The following is a 13,463-nucleotide window of genomic DNA, read 5'->3' as shown; positions in this document are numbered from 1 at the left end:
CTTAAAAGTAGATAAAGAGAACCCAGTTAAACAAATGAGACAAAATATATTATACTTGGTCATTTATTTATTGAGGAAAATGATCCAATATTACATATCTGTGAGTGGCAAAAGTATGTGAACCTCTAGGATTAGCAGTTAATTTGAAGGTGAAATTAGAGTCAGGTGTTTTCAATCAATGGGATGACAATCAGGTGTGAGTGGGCACCCTGTTTTATTTAAAGAACAGGGATCTATCAAAGTCTGATCTTCACAACACACATTTGTGGAAGTGTATCATGGCACGAACAAAGGAGATTTCTGAGGACCTCAGAAAAAGCGTGATTGATGCTTATCAGGCTGGAAAAGGTTACAAAACCATCTCTAAAGTGTTTGGACTCCACCAATCCACAGTCAGACAGATTGTGTACAAATGGAGGAAATTCAAGACCATTGTTACCCTTTCCAGGAGTGGTCGACCAACAAAGATCATTCCAAGAGCAAGGCGTGTAATAGTCGGCGAGGTCACAAAGGACCCCAGGGTAACTTCTAAGCAACTGAAGGTCTCTCTCACATTGGCTGATGTTAATGTTCATGAGTCCACCATCAGGAGAACACTGAACAACAATGGTGTGCGTGGCAGTGTTGCAAGGAGAAAGCCACTGCTCTCCAAAAAGAACATTGCTGCTCGTCTGCAGTTTACTAAAGATCACATGGACAAGCCAGAAGGCGATTGGAAAAAAATTTTTGTGGACGGATGAGACCAAAATAGAACTTTTTGGTTTAAATGAGAAGCGTTATGTTTGGAGAAAGGAAAACACTGCATTCCAGCATAAGAACCTTATCCCATCTGTGAAACATGGTGGTAGTAGTATCATGGTTTGTGCCTGTTTTTCTGCTTCTGAGCCAGGAGGGCTTGCCATCATTGATGGAACAATGAATTCTGAATTATACCAGCGAATTCTAAAGGAAAATGTCAGGACATCTGTCCATGAACTGAATCTCAAGAGAAGGTGGGTCATGCAGCAAGACAACAACCCTTAGCACACAAGTCGTTCTACCAAAGAATGGTTAAAGAAGAATAAAGTGAATGTTTTGGAATGGCCAAGTCAAAGTCCTGACCTTAATCCAATTGAAATGTTGTGGAAGGACCTGAAGCGAGTAATTCATGTGAGGAAACCCACCAGCATCCCAGAGTTGAAGCTGTTCTGTACAGAGGAGTGGGCTAAAATTCCTCCAAGCTGGTGTGCAGGACTGATCAGCAGTTACTGGAAACGTTTAGCTGTAGTTATTGCTGCACAAGGGGATCACACCAGATACTGAAAGCAAAGGTTCACATACTTTTGCCACTCACAGATATGTAATATTGGATCATTTTCCTCAATAAAGAAATGACCAAGTATAATATTTTTGTCTCATTTGTTTAACTGGGTTCTCTTTATCTACTTTTAGGACTTGTGTGAAAATCTGATGATGTTTTAGGTCATATTTATGCAGAAATATAGAAAATTCTAAAGGGTTCACAAACTTTCAAGCACCACTGTACATTGCTCTTTTTGTTTCTCAGTGCTCGGTTTATATTGCACTGACATTTTAAACTGGTACAAAGTCATTTTACACTCTACGTTGTATAATGGACATGACTATTACATTATTGATTGCTCATTTTGCGCAATTTGTTTGTCCCTTTGAACTGCACTGCTTTATATTTGACTGTTGTATTTTGTTTTTTATGTTGCACCACAGGTCTTAGAAAATGTTCAGCTTTACTATCTACTTGTATATGGATTGCCTGACAACACACACGTCTTGAAGCTGTAATAATAATAATGACTATGTGAATAATAATGTGCTTTAGGACACTCTGCTCCTGCTGCTGAAGAGTCTCCCCATGGGCTGTTACTTCAACATCTATGGCTTTGGCTCTCACTATGAGTCCTTCTTCCCGTGAGTAACCCTCACATGAGCCAGTGAATCTGTCGTATTTCTGTCACTCAGTTCATTAATCAGACACAAGCATGGATGAAATGAGATGAAATGGTATTGGCCTGGTGGTCGCAAGAAGTAGCACTGCTGATTCACAGGTCCAGATTTTGAGCTTCGGTTTCTGTCGGTGTGGTTTTATGTTCTCATAGTGTCAGCTTAGGTTTCTTTTGGGTTTTCTGGTTTCCTCCCACCTCCCAAAAATATGCCAGTTGGTATATTGGCTAAGATTAACTGCCCCTAGGTGTGAGTGAATGTACAGTGGTGCTTGAAAGTTTGTGAACCCTTTAGAATTTTCCATATTTCTGCATAAATATGACCTAAAACAACATCAGATTTTCACACAAGTCCTAAAAGTAGATAAAGAGAACCCAGTTAAACAAATGAGAGAAAAATATTATACTTGGTCATTTATTTATTGAGGAAAATGATCCAATATTACATATCTGTGAGTGGCAAAAGTATGTGAACCTTTACTTTCAGTATCTGGTGTGACCCCCTTGTGCAGCAATAAATGCAACTAAACATTTCCAGTAACTATTGATTTGTCCTGCACACCGGCTTGGAGGAATTTTAGCCCATTCCTCCGTACAGAACAGCTTCAACTCTGGGATGTTGGTGGGTTTCCTCACATGAACTGCTCGCTTCAGGTCCTTCCACAACATTTCGATTGGATTAAGGTCAGGACTTTGACTTGGCCATTCCAGAACATTAACTTTATTCTTCTTTAACCATTCTTTGGTAGAACGACTTGTGTGCTTAGGGTCGTTGTCTTGCTGCATGACCCACCTTCTCTTGAGATTCAGTTGATGAACAGATGTCCTGACATTTTCCTATAGAATTCGCTGGTATAATTCAGAATTCATTGTTCCATCAATGATGGCAAGCCCTCCTGGCCCAGATGCAGCAAAACGGGCCTAAACCATGACAATACCACCACCATGTTTCCCAGATGGGAAAAGGTTCTTATGCTGGAATGCAGTGTTTTCCTTTCTCCAAACATAAACCTTCTCATTTAAACCAAAAAGTTCTATTTTGGTCTCATCCATCAACAAAACATTTTTCCAATAGCCTTCTGGCTTGTCCACATGATCTTTAGCAAACTGCAGATGAGCAGCAATGTTCTTTTTGGAGAGCAGTGGCTTTCTCCTTGCAACCCTGCCATGCACACCATTGTTGTTCAGTGTTCTCCTGATGGTGGACTCATGAGCATTAGCCAAGGTGCGAGAGGCCTTCAGTTGCTTAGAAGTTACCCTGGGGTCCTTTGTGACCTTGCCATCTATTACACACCTTGCTCTTGGAGTGATCTTTGTTGTTCAACCACTCCTGGAGAGGGTAACAATGGTCTTGAATTTCCTCCATTTATACACAATCTGTCTGACTGTGGATTGGTGGAGTCCAAACTCTTTAGAGATGGTTTTGTAACCTTTTCCAGTCTGATGAGCATCAACAATGCTTTTTCTGAGGTCCTCAGAAATCTCCTTTTGTTCATGCCATGATACACTTCCACAAACGTGTATTGTGAAGATCAGATTTTGGATCCCTGTTCTTTAAATAAAACAAAGTGCCCACTCACTCCTGATAGTCATCCCATTGATTGAAAACACCTGACTCTAATTTCAGCTTCAAATTAATTGCAAATCCTAGTGGTTCACATACTTTTGCCACTCACAGATATGTAATATTGGATCATTTTCCTCAATAAATAAAAGACCAAGTATAATATATTTTGTCTCATTTGTTTAACTGGGTTCTCTTTATGTACTTTTAGGATTTGTGTGAAAATCTGATGATGTTTTAGGTCATATTTATGCAGAAATATAGAAAATTCTAAAGGGTTCACAAACTTTCAAGCACCACTGTATGCAAGTTGATTTTCAATGAACTGACATCCAGGGTGTATCCCTGTCTCATGCCCAGTGTTCCTGGGATTAACTCATGACCCTGACCAGGATAAGGCCCTGGTCCCCCACAACACTGATAACTATATCTATAACTACATCTATGATTATACCTCTGCCTGAATTTATTTCCAGTCTAGAGCAGTCACACTACAACTACAATCCCGACTATAATATCAGTTGGTCCTGCCACTCAGGTTAATAAATGCATGCAACTTAGGAATTGTCATGGAAGTTTTTTTCCAAGTAGTAGCACATTATTGTGGGTCATACTGTACAGCTTGGACTTCAAAACAACCCATACACATACTCCGGTGGTTGACAAAATACACATAGGTCACAGACTACGGAAATATAATTAAAAAGGATAGAAAATACAGGAGTGGTTACGGATTTTAATATGGATGCATCACAGATGCTCATCGTTTACGGACTGGTCACGGACGTTTCAGTATGTTACAGATTCCGTGAATCCATATTCCACGACTTCATGATGCAACAAGGATGTACAAAGATGTTCGGGAAAAATAGCATGTGCTCCGTCAATGTCCCATGTAAACAATAACTTGATTGGTCAGATGTTTTATTGGATCAGGTCCAGGCCTGGAAAAATCACTCCAGAAGCAATCTCACCGAGACTGATAAACCCAGGACTGGGCTATAGGTATCGTTATCAGTCTGGTGTGACCACCAACCACATAAACTGCAGGGTACCGATTTATTTATAGTTACCGTTATATTTGTAATTATAGTTATCAGTATTGTGGGACTGGGCCTGAAAGTCATTACTAAAAGTGAATGAGTGAGAATGATGCAAAGCTGGTTAGATGTGATGAGTCACAGCTTTGCTGTGTTTGCTGTGTGTTTCTCTGGTTTTAGTAAAAGTGTTCAGTATAGTCAAGACACTATGGAGCAGGCTGTGAAGAAGTTAAAGAACATGCAAGCAGACATGGGGGGCACAGAGATTCTGCGACCTCTGGAACACATTTACAAACAGCCGTGCATCCCCAGCCACCCAAGACAGGTAATATTATTCTTTATGCAAAGCTGCAGTAATTTAGCAGTTATTTATTGTCTTTAATACCCAATTTTCCCACCCTTCTCAGTGTTTTACTGTCATACCATCACTGACCATAATTTAAATCAGAACAAGTATTACAATTTAGTAATTAACAAATGGATGTAGTGGGGCAGATAGTAGAAAAATCGTTCAAAATGTGATACAAGCACCAAATTTGGCATGGTGGTTTCCGAGGGTTTACTGAACAAACCTGCCTGATGTGCCATTTGAAAATCGAAGATGGCGGCCATTTTTCAAGATGGCCACAAAAATGAGCTTTCAGAGTCGATTTCTCTCATAGAAATACGTGTACTTGATGGACTTGAATGATCTTGGTGTCTATATGTTTTTCAGGATGCTGAATTCATTTGTTCTATTTTCACTAGCATTATAATACCATAAGTGGTAGAAAATGCACACTTTAAATAAAATAACACAACACATCAAAGCAATACTTTTAATACTTTCAATCAACTTAACACATTTTGCAATATTTAGCACTGAGATCATGTTTTTCTGGATGGAAATAAAATGAGACACATAGAAATAATAAAAAACCCTTAATACTGTAAGACTCCTCCTTCCAAAGCATACTACTAGAGTGGCCCACATACCGGCACCAAATACTTGTTTACTGCTTTCTGCAGTGTAAATGAAAATGAGATGATGTGTTCAATAAAGTCCATTAATGTAGTGATCCTTAAATGATTGTCACAGTGCACCTGTTTCTAAGTGCTTACCAATCAAGTTCCAAGAAACATCTTTATAATGTCAGGAGTAAATGTTTTGAATAATGTTCAAAAACTGGCATAATGTTTAGAACTGGAGATTGCTGGGTATTCCTGTACCAAAGTTCACTGCTGTATTTGGATCACTACAGCTGACATACACAGCTGCAGAGTGCTGTGCAGGCGAGCTCAGAACGAGAGCATTTGCATCTCCAGTTGCAGACTTTCTTACAAGAAGACTTGGTCAGTTCCTGGCAGCTGGCTGCAGTTGGTGGAAGCATCGTCCAACAGATCTGCCATGTGTCTCCCTTCCGAGTCCAACCCCAGTCGGCAGGACTGATGACTTCTGGATTGGATACTGTTGCTTGACCCCATATAATCCCAGCCTGGTAGGCAGCCTATTTTGCATGTTCCATGAGGGCTGCACTGGTTGGTCAGATCGCATCATAGGACCTCTGCTTTCGGGCAAAGAGATCCAGCCTTGCCTCGTCAACACCGGTGGCTGCACTTTATCTGTCGTACATGAGGACAAAGTTCTCCAGTTTCTGCAGGCCATCCTCAGAAACTTCTGTTGGGTAGGTGCTGAGTTTTGTAAATGTTTCAGAAACCTCACTCCAGACATCCCAAGTCAGCCATGCAGATTTCTTTCCCTTCCAATGGAAAGATGAGACCACATCACAGCCCGTGAATGCATGGAAATACAGGATCCCACTGGCTTTCTCAGGCCCTATTGCAGAGACTACCTCATGGACTGGTATCCATCAAGCACTGGCTCCCTGCCCAAAGGCAATCCACATTTTTGAAGACCAAGCCTCTGCAGGGATGGCAGCATAGTCACTGCTTTGATGAGCATGTCAGTGTCATTGGCTTTGATGACGAGTGACTTGCTACCCTCTACAGTTGCATCTCTGGCATGTGCAAATATACGGGTATCAGCTTCTTCATGACAGCATGGGGCCACAGGATCCAGGGACTTGTTTTTGTTGCTGATGACATCATCTCCTTTTGTCACAATGACCGTACTTGTAGTTTCAGCTTGACATATGAGGGCACGGCCGGATTAAAAGAATGGGCTCAAAGGGCTGCAGCCCCGGGCCTCACCACCAAGTGGGGCCTCCGGTTGCTGATGTCAAGTGACTAAAGTTAGTAGAAGTAGAGTAAAAAACGAGCGAAAATGTCGGGTCAAAGGAAACACGAGAGCGGGGCCAAAAAAAGAAAATTACAAGCAATAAAACACGAAAGAGTGACAGAATTACATAAGAAAACACCCAAACTAATGCATACCTACTGGGTCGGAAAGGGAATTACGGCACCCACACTTTGTCAACATAAAGATGACAATTTTTCGGCTTCTGAAAGGACTTATAAAAGTCAGAAACAATGTCTGAGCAAAACATTGTTCAGCCGCTCGCTCAGAAACGGAGAAAAGGTAGCAAGAGAATGGCTTTCTTACTCCCCATCCACTGGAAATGTGTTTTGCTTTTTTTTTTTTTTTTTTGCAAACTATTCAGTCACGAATCATCCGCTTTCACACATGGATTTTCAGATTGGAAGCATTCCGTTGACCGGGTGGAGATGCATGAAGCGGGCCAGCCTCACCGAAATGCAGTGCTCACTTGGCTTGCGCGCACGCAGGTACGTGGGATAGACGCGGAGCTGCAGGACCAACTCAAAGATGAGGCTAATTACTGGAGAGAAGCACGGGCGCAGATAGAGGGGGGGACGGGGGGGGATTCGTCCCACCCAGATTTAAATTCACCTCGTTCGGTCCCCCCCACTTATAGGGAGGAAAAAACGTCTATGCTGTCTTTCTTTGCATAAGGTAAACCTCACGGAAAAATCAAAAGACTAATTACCATTCGGTTTATTGAGGTGCACAGCAGTATATACATAGTTGCAACTGCGCAGACTGCACAGGTTGCGAGCTCGAGCTTGGTTGCTATGGATACCCATAACAAGTTTGACAGGCATATCAGGGACAGCGCCTCCTAGTTCAGGACCCCAACACGGCATGATGAAGGGTGCCAAAAGGCAGAAAATGATTGCATCGTTTTTTCAAAAAAAAAAAAAAAACGACTGTAAGTAAACTGTGCCTTACTTTATCATATCATCTTGCAATTTTTTGATAGTCTGTTCAAAGTAATGTCGTAGTGAAAGTAAAATCGTACGGAGTAGAGATGCCTTTCTGGTAGCCTCCTTCTTTCGATGGTAGCCTGTAGATACAGTGCTCAGAAGGCAGTTTTAATGTTTAATCTGGCGTTCCCTGCCATAATTTCAGCGAGCATATTGTTTCATAAGGAAGCTTTGCGAAGAGTTGTTGACTGACTGCCGCTCATGCAACACACAGGCATAGTTAGAAAGTCAGGATGCACTGGTTTACACTTTACACACACACACGTAGCCCAGCCTCTCACTATGTTTAACAGTTGGAACTTAGCGGTTTTAAAACTAGTTTTGCAATTTCTGTGCGTGATGATAATGTGTAAACTTTGGATTTCCATAGGCTATGTTAAAATGTTATCATTGTCCTGGCCTGCAGGTAGTTCCTGGTGATGGCAGTGAGGGAGGTGAAATAACATGTATACACACTACCGTTCAAAAGTTTGGGGTCACCCAGACAATTTTGTGTTTTCCATGAAAAGTCACACTTTTATTTACCACCATAAGTTGTAAAATGAATAGAAAATATAGTCAAGACATTTTTCTGGCCATTTTGAGCATTTAATCAACCCCACAAATGTGATGCTCCAGAAACTCAATCTGCTCAAAGGAAGGTCAGTTTTATAGCTTCTCTAAAGAGCTAAACTGTTTTCAGCTGTGCTAACATGATTGTACAAGGGTTTTCTAATCATCCATTAGCCTTCTGAGGCAATGAGCAAACACATTGTACCATTAGAACACTGGAGTGAGAGTTGCTGGAAATGGGCCTCTATACACCTATGTAGATATTGCACCAAAAACCAGACATTTGCAGCTAGAATAGTCATTTACCACATTAGCAATGTATAGAGTGTATTTCTGATTAGTTTAAAGTGATCTTCATTGAAAAGAACAGTGCTTTTCTTTCAAAAATAAGGACATTTCAAAGTGACCCCAAACTTTTGAACGGGTGTGTGTGTGTGTGTGTGTGTGTGTGTGTGTGTGTGTATAAAAAATAATCTCCTTCTCACCCCCCGGGGGGGGGGGGGGGGGGGGGGGGGGTTGGTATCCATGTCATCCTCAAGCTCGGGTCCTCTACCAGAGGCCTGGGAGTTTGAGGGTTCTGCGCAGTATCTTCGATGTTCCTAGGACTGCGCTCTTCTGGACTGAGGCTTCAGATGTTGTTCCTGGGATTTGCTGGAGCCACTCTCCCAGTTTGGGGGTTACTGCCCCAAGTGCCCCCACTACCACGGGGACCACGCAACCCTTGACCTTCCACATCCGTTCCAGCTGCTCTTTCAACCCTTGATACTTCTCAAGTTTCTCATGTTCCTTCTTCCTGATGTTGGCGTCAGCTGGGATCGCCACATCTATCACCACCACCCTCTTCTGCTCTTTGTCCATCACCACTATGTCCGGTTGGTTAGCCAGGATCTGTTTGTCAGTCTGGAAGCTGAAGTCCCACAGAACCTTGGCCCTGTTGTTCTCAGCCACCTTCTGTGGTATGGCCCATTGGGACTTGGGTACTTCTATTCCATACTGGTTGCAGATGTTCCTGTATACTATCCCAGCCACTTGGTTGTGCCTCTCCATGTACGCTGATCCAGTAGCATCTTACACCCTGCTACTATGTGCTGGACTGTTTCAGGGGCTTCTTTGCACAGTCTGCATCTTGGGTCTGATCTACTCTGGTAGATCCTGGCCTCTATGGCTCTTGTGCTTATGGCCTGTTCTTGTGCTGCCATGATTAGTGCCTCTGTGCTGTCTGTCAGTCCTGCATTATCCAGCCACTGGTAGGATTTCTTGATATCAGCCACTTCCTCTGTCTGACGGTGGTACATACCATGTAGGGGTTTGTCTCTCCAGGTTGTCTGTTCCTCCTCCTCCTCTGCACTCTCATCAGGGTTCTGCTGCCTGAGACATTCACTTAGCAGTTCATCCTTTGGGGCCATCTTTCTGATGTATTCTCGGATTTTCGATGTTTCATCCTGGACCGTGGTCTTGACGCTCACTAGCCCTCGGCCTCCCTCTTTCCGCTTAGTGTATAGTCTCAGGGCGCTGGACTTGGGGTGGAACCCTCCATGCATGGTGAGGAGCTTTCTAGTCTTGATATCTGTGGCTTCTATCTCCTCCTTTGGCCAGTTTATGATGCCAGCGGGGTATCTGATGACTGGTAGTGCGTACATGTTGATGGCTCGGACCTTGTTCTTACCATTCAGCTGACTTTTCAGGACCTGCCTTACTCTCTGGAGGTATTTGGCTGTGGTTGACTTCCTTGTGGCTTCTTCATGGTTTCCATTAGCCCGTGGGATGCCAAGGTACTTGTAGCTGTCTTGGATATCACCTATGTTGCCCTCTGGTAGGTCAATCCCCTCAGTCCGGATCATCTTGCCTCTCTTTGAGACCATCCGGCCACACTTGTCCAATCTGAATGACATCCCTATGTCATCGCTGTAGATCCGGGTGGTGTGGATCAGCGAGTCTATTTCTCGCTCGTTCCTGGCATACAGCTTGATGTCATCCATGTAGAGCAGGTGGCTGATTGTTGCCCCACTACGGAATCGGTACCCGTAGCCGCTCTTCGTGATGATCTGACTGAGGGGGTTCAGGCCTATGCAGAACAGCAGTGGTGATAGCGCATCTCCTTGGTATATGCCGCACTTGATGTTGACTTGGGCAATGGGTTTTGAGTTGGCCTCTAGGGTTGTCTTCCACATTTCCATTGAGTTCTGGATGAAGGTCCTTAGGTTCCTGTTGATCTTATACAGTTCCAGACATTCCAGTATCCATGTGTGTGGCATTGAGTCGTAGGCTTTCTTGTAGTCAATCCAGGCTGTGCACAGGTTGGTCTGTCTCTTCTTACAGTCTCGGGCGACTGTTCTATCAACCAGTAGCTGGTGCTTGGCTCCTCTGGTGTTGTCCTCTGGATTTGGACATATATATATATATATATATATATATATATATATATATATATATATATATATATATATATATACACAAAATGGAATCATTTACTGACAGCTCAGTCCCCCCCAGTTCAAAAATCCTATCTGCGCCCCTGGAGAGAAGTACTGCGGAGAATTGTGGCAGTAATTAAATTTTTGTCAGAGCGTGGGCTCGCATTCCGCAGAGACAACGAAACACTGGGCTCAGTGCACAACGGCAACTATTTGGGAATTTTAGAGTTGCTGGGCAAGTTTGACCCCTTTCTGGATGAACACTTGAAAAAATACGGAAATAAGGGGCGAGGGACACCCTCATATTTGTCATCTACTATATGCGAGGAGTTTATTGGTCTCATGGGTCAGCGAGTTCAAGCAGAGATCATTATGCAGCTGCAAAACGTGAAGTATTTTTCTCTGATAGTGGATTCTACACCGGATTTGAGTCACATTGACCAGTTAACGTTTGTGGTGCGTTATGTGTCTGAGGAGGGCAAAATCTTTGAGAGATTTTTGACATTTCTGCCCATATTCAGCCATACAGGTGAGTCCCTTTTTGACTCTGTCACAAGTGTGCTGCAGGACATGCACATTGACATCAGAAATTGCAGGGGACAGTGCTTTGACAATGCGTCCAACATGTCAGGTGCGTACAAGGGATTGCGTGCTCGAATTCAGGAAAGAAACCCCCTTGCTGATTGGATTCCATGTGCGGCCCACTCCCTGAACCTTGTTGGGGTCTGTAGTGTGGATTGTTGCCGTGACGCCAGGTTTTTTTTAGGCTGATTCAATCCATTTTCACTTTTTTCGCAGCTTCGCCTAGCCGCTGGAAAATATTAATGGATGGACTTGAGTCTAACGAGAACAAACGCATGGAGACGGTGAAGGGACTTTCATCTACGCGATGGGCGGCACATGCATGGGCTACAAAATCTCTCCGTTTAAATTTCAGAAATGTCCACGACACTTTAAAGGAGATAGCGGAAGATGACAATCAGAAATCAGCCGCACGCGAGGAGGCGAAATCCCTGGCAAAAAAATTGAATAGATTCGAGACAGCATTCCTCACCATCATATGGGATACCGTGCTGCAAAGATTTGAAATCACAAGCACGGCCCTGCAGACAGTGGATTTGGACCTAGTTACTGCTGTGGAATTACTCCAGTCCCTCATAGACTTTGTGTCCAATTTACGCTCCCAGTTCAAACACTTGGAATCCCAGGCCAAATCACTGTCATTGTCGCAGCAGTACACAGTGACTCGACTAGTGAAGCGCCCCACCCGAGCCGATGACACCGACGAACCTGACCATGTGCACAATGCGGGAGAAGACCGATTTCGGGAGACATTCTTTGTCATAATAGACAAACTGATTAGTGCATTACAGCAGAGACACGCAGTGTACAAAGAAACCTGCACATACTTCGGATTTCTAACGCAACTAGACAAATTGTCCCTCAGTGAAATACGCGAGAAAAGTGTCAACCTGCAGGCAAAATACCATGAAGACCTGGCGGATGATTTCCCTGACGAACTGGGGCAGTTTGTGCATTTCGCAAAAGTTTCCACTGAAAACAGAAAGCCGAGGAACTTACTGGCATTCATTCGAGAGAGGCATCTACAAAATGTTTTCCCAAATGTCGACATAGCACTCAGGATTTACCTTACATTGCCTGTCAGCAATGCCAGCGGGGAGGGGTCATTTTCCAAACTGGGCATTATCAAGCATAGACTGAGAACATCAATGTTGGAGGAGAGACTGAACAATCTGACTTTAATGTCAATAGAGCATCACATACTGGGCCAACTGGACTTTGAGGAGCTCTGATGATTTTGCATTGAGGAAGAGCAGAAAACGGGCCTTTTGAAATCACTTGGTGAGTCATGTTTTTTTTCTGACGGGCCGCCGCTGCCTACTTAATATGCTCCATTAATTGTAAAATAGTTTTTAGCGTGTTTGTGTGCACATTTCAAATAGCCTACCCCGAATATGTTGCACCATAAATTTGCCTGTCTGCCTTCTTGCTTGGGTTTGTGAGTAACCTGGACATGTGTGTATTTTGTATTTTGTATTCATTGAGCTTTTTAAAAATGTTTTTTAAATACTGGTCAGTTACAACTTTGTGAATTACATATAATTCATTGAGCTTTTTAAAAATGTTTTTTAAATACTGGTCAATTACAACTTTGTGAATTACATATAATCTCTATTGACTTGTTTCGCGAAAAAGGTTTGTGGCTTTTAAAATGTGGGTCACCATGAAAAAAAGTTTGTGAAACACTGGTCTACAGTACCTACAGGCTATACATATTGATTTATGCATTTATTCATTTAAAATATTATTATTACTACTATACACGATAATGTTTCCTTTCATTCTATCTGACTAAGCTACAAGTATTGCAAAACTTCCCTTTTTTTAAAATCTAAATCATACCTTAAGATAAGTTTTCTTCTATCTACACTGAAAAAAGTGAAACAAAGCTGTTGTTCATTTAATGTATTTGTTTTCATTCCAGTGAATTAAAAAAAAAAAATAGTTTGCTCCCATATTCAAAAGTTGTTTAAATGAATTTAAAATATTCAGGTTTAACAATCTTTGTTAAACCTGAATATTTTAAATTCATTTAAACAACTTTTGAATATGGGAGCAAACAATTTTTTTTTATTCACTGGAATGAAAACAAATACATTAAATGAACAACAGCTTTGTTTCACTTTTTTCA

General features: G+C 42.4%; 1 protein-coding gene across 5 annotated transcripts in view; it reads left to right on the top strand.

Moving 5' to 3' along the window:
* The window catches only part of LOC132881692 (von Willebrand factor A domain-containing protein 5A-like), a 79,223-nt gene that overhangs the window by 28,260 nt on the left and 37,500 nt on the right, over nt 1-13,463 (top strand). For all 5 annotated transcript variants that reach the window (XM_060914454.1, XM_060914455.1, XM_060914458.1 and 2 more), the window contains 2 exons: nt 1,838-1,926; nt 4,743-4,887. In XM_060914454.1, the coding sequence (XP_060770437.1) occupies nt 1,838-1,926; nt 4,743-4,887 (234 nt within the window). The remainder of the gene's footprint in view (nt 1-1,837; nt 1,927-4,742; nt 4,888-13,463) is intronic.

The sequence above is a fragment of the Neoarius graeffei genome, chromosome 2, assembly GCF_027579695.1.
Source record: "Neoarius graeffei isolate fNeoGra1 chromosome 2, fNeoGra1.pri, whole genome shotgun sequence".
In the NCBI taxonomy this organism is placed as follows: Eukaryota; Metazoa; Chordata; class Actinopteri; order Siluriformes; family Ariidae; genus Neoarius; species Neoarius graeffei.
This window is presented reverse-complemented; position numbering and strand designations above follow the sequence as displayed.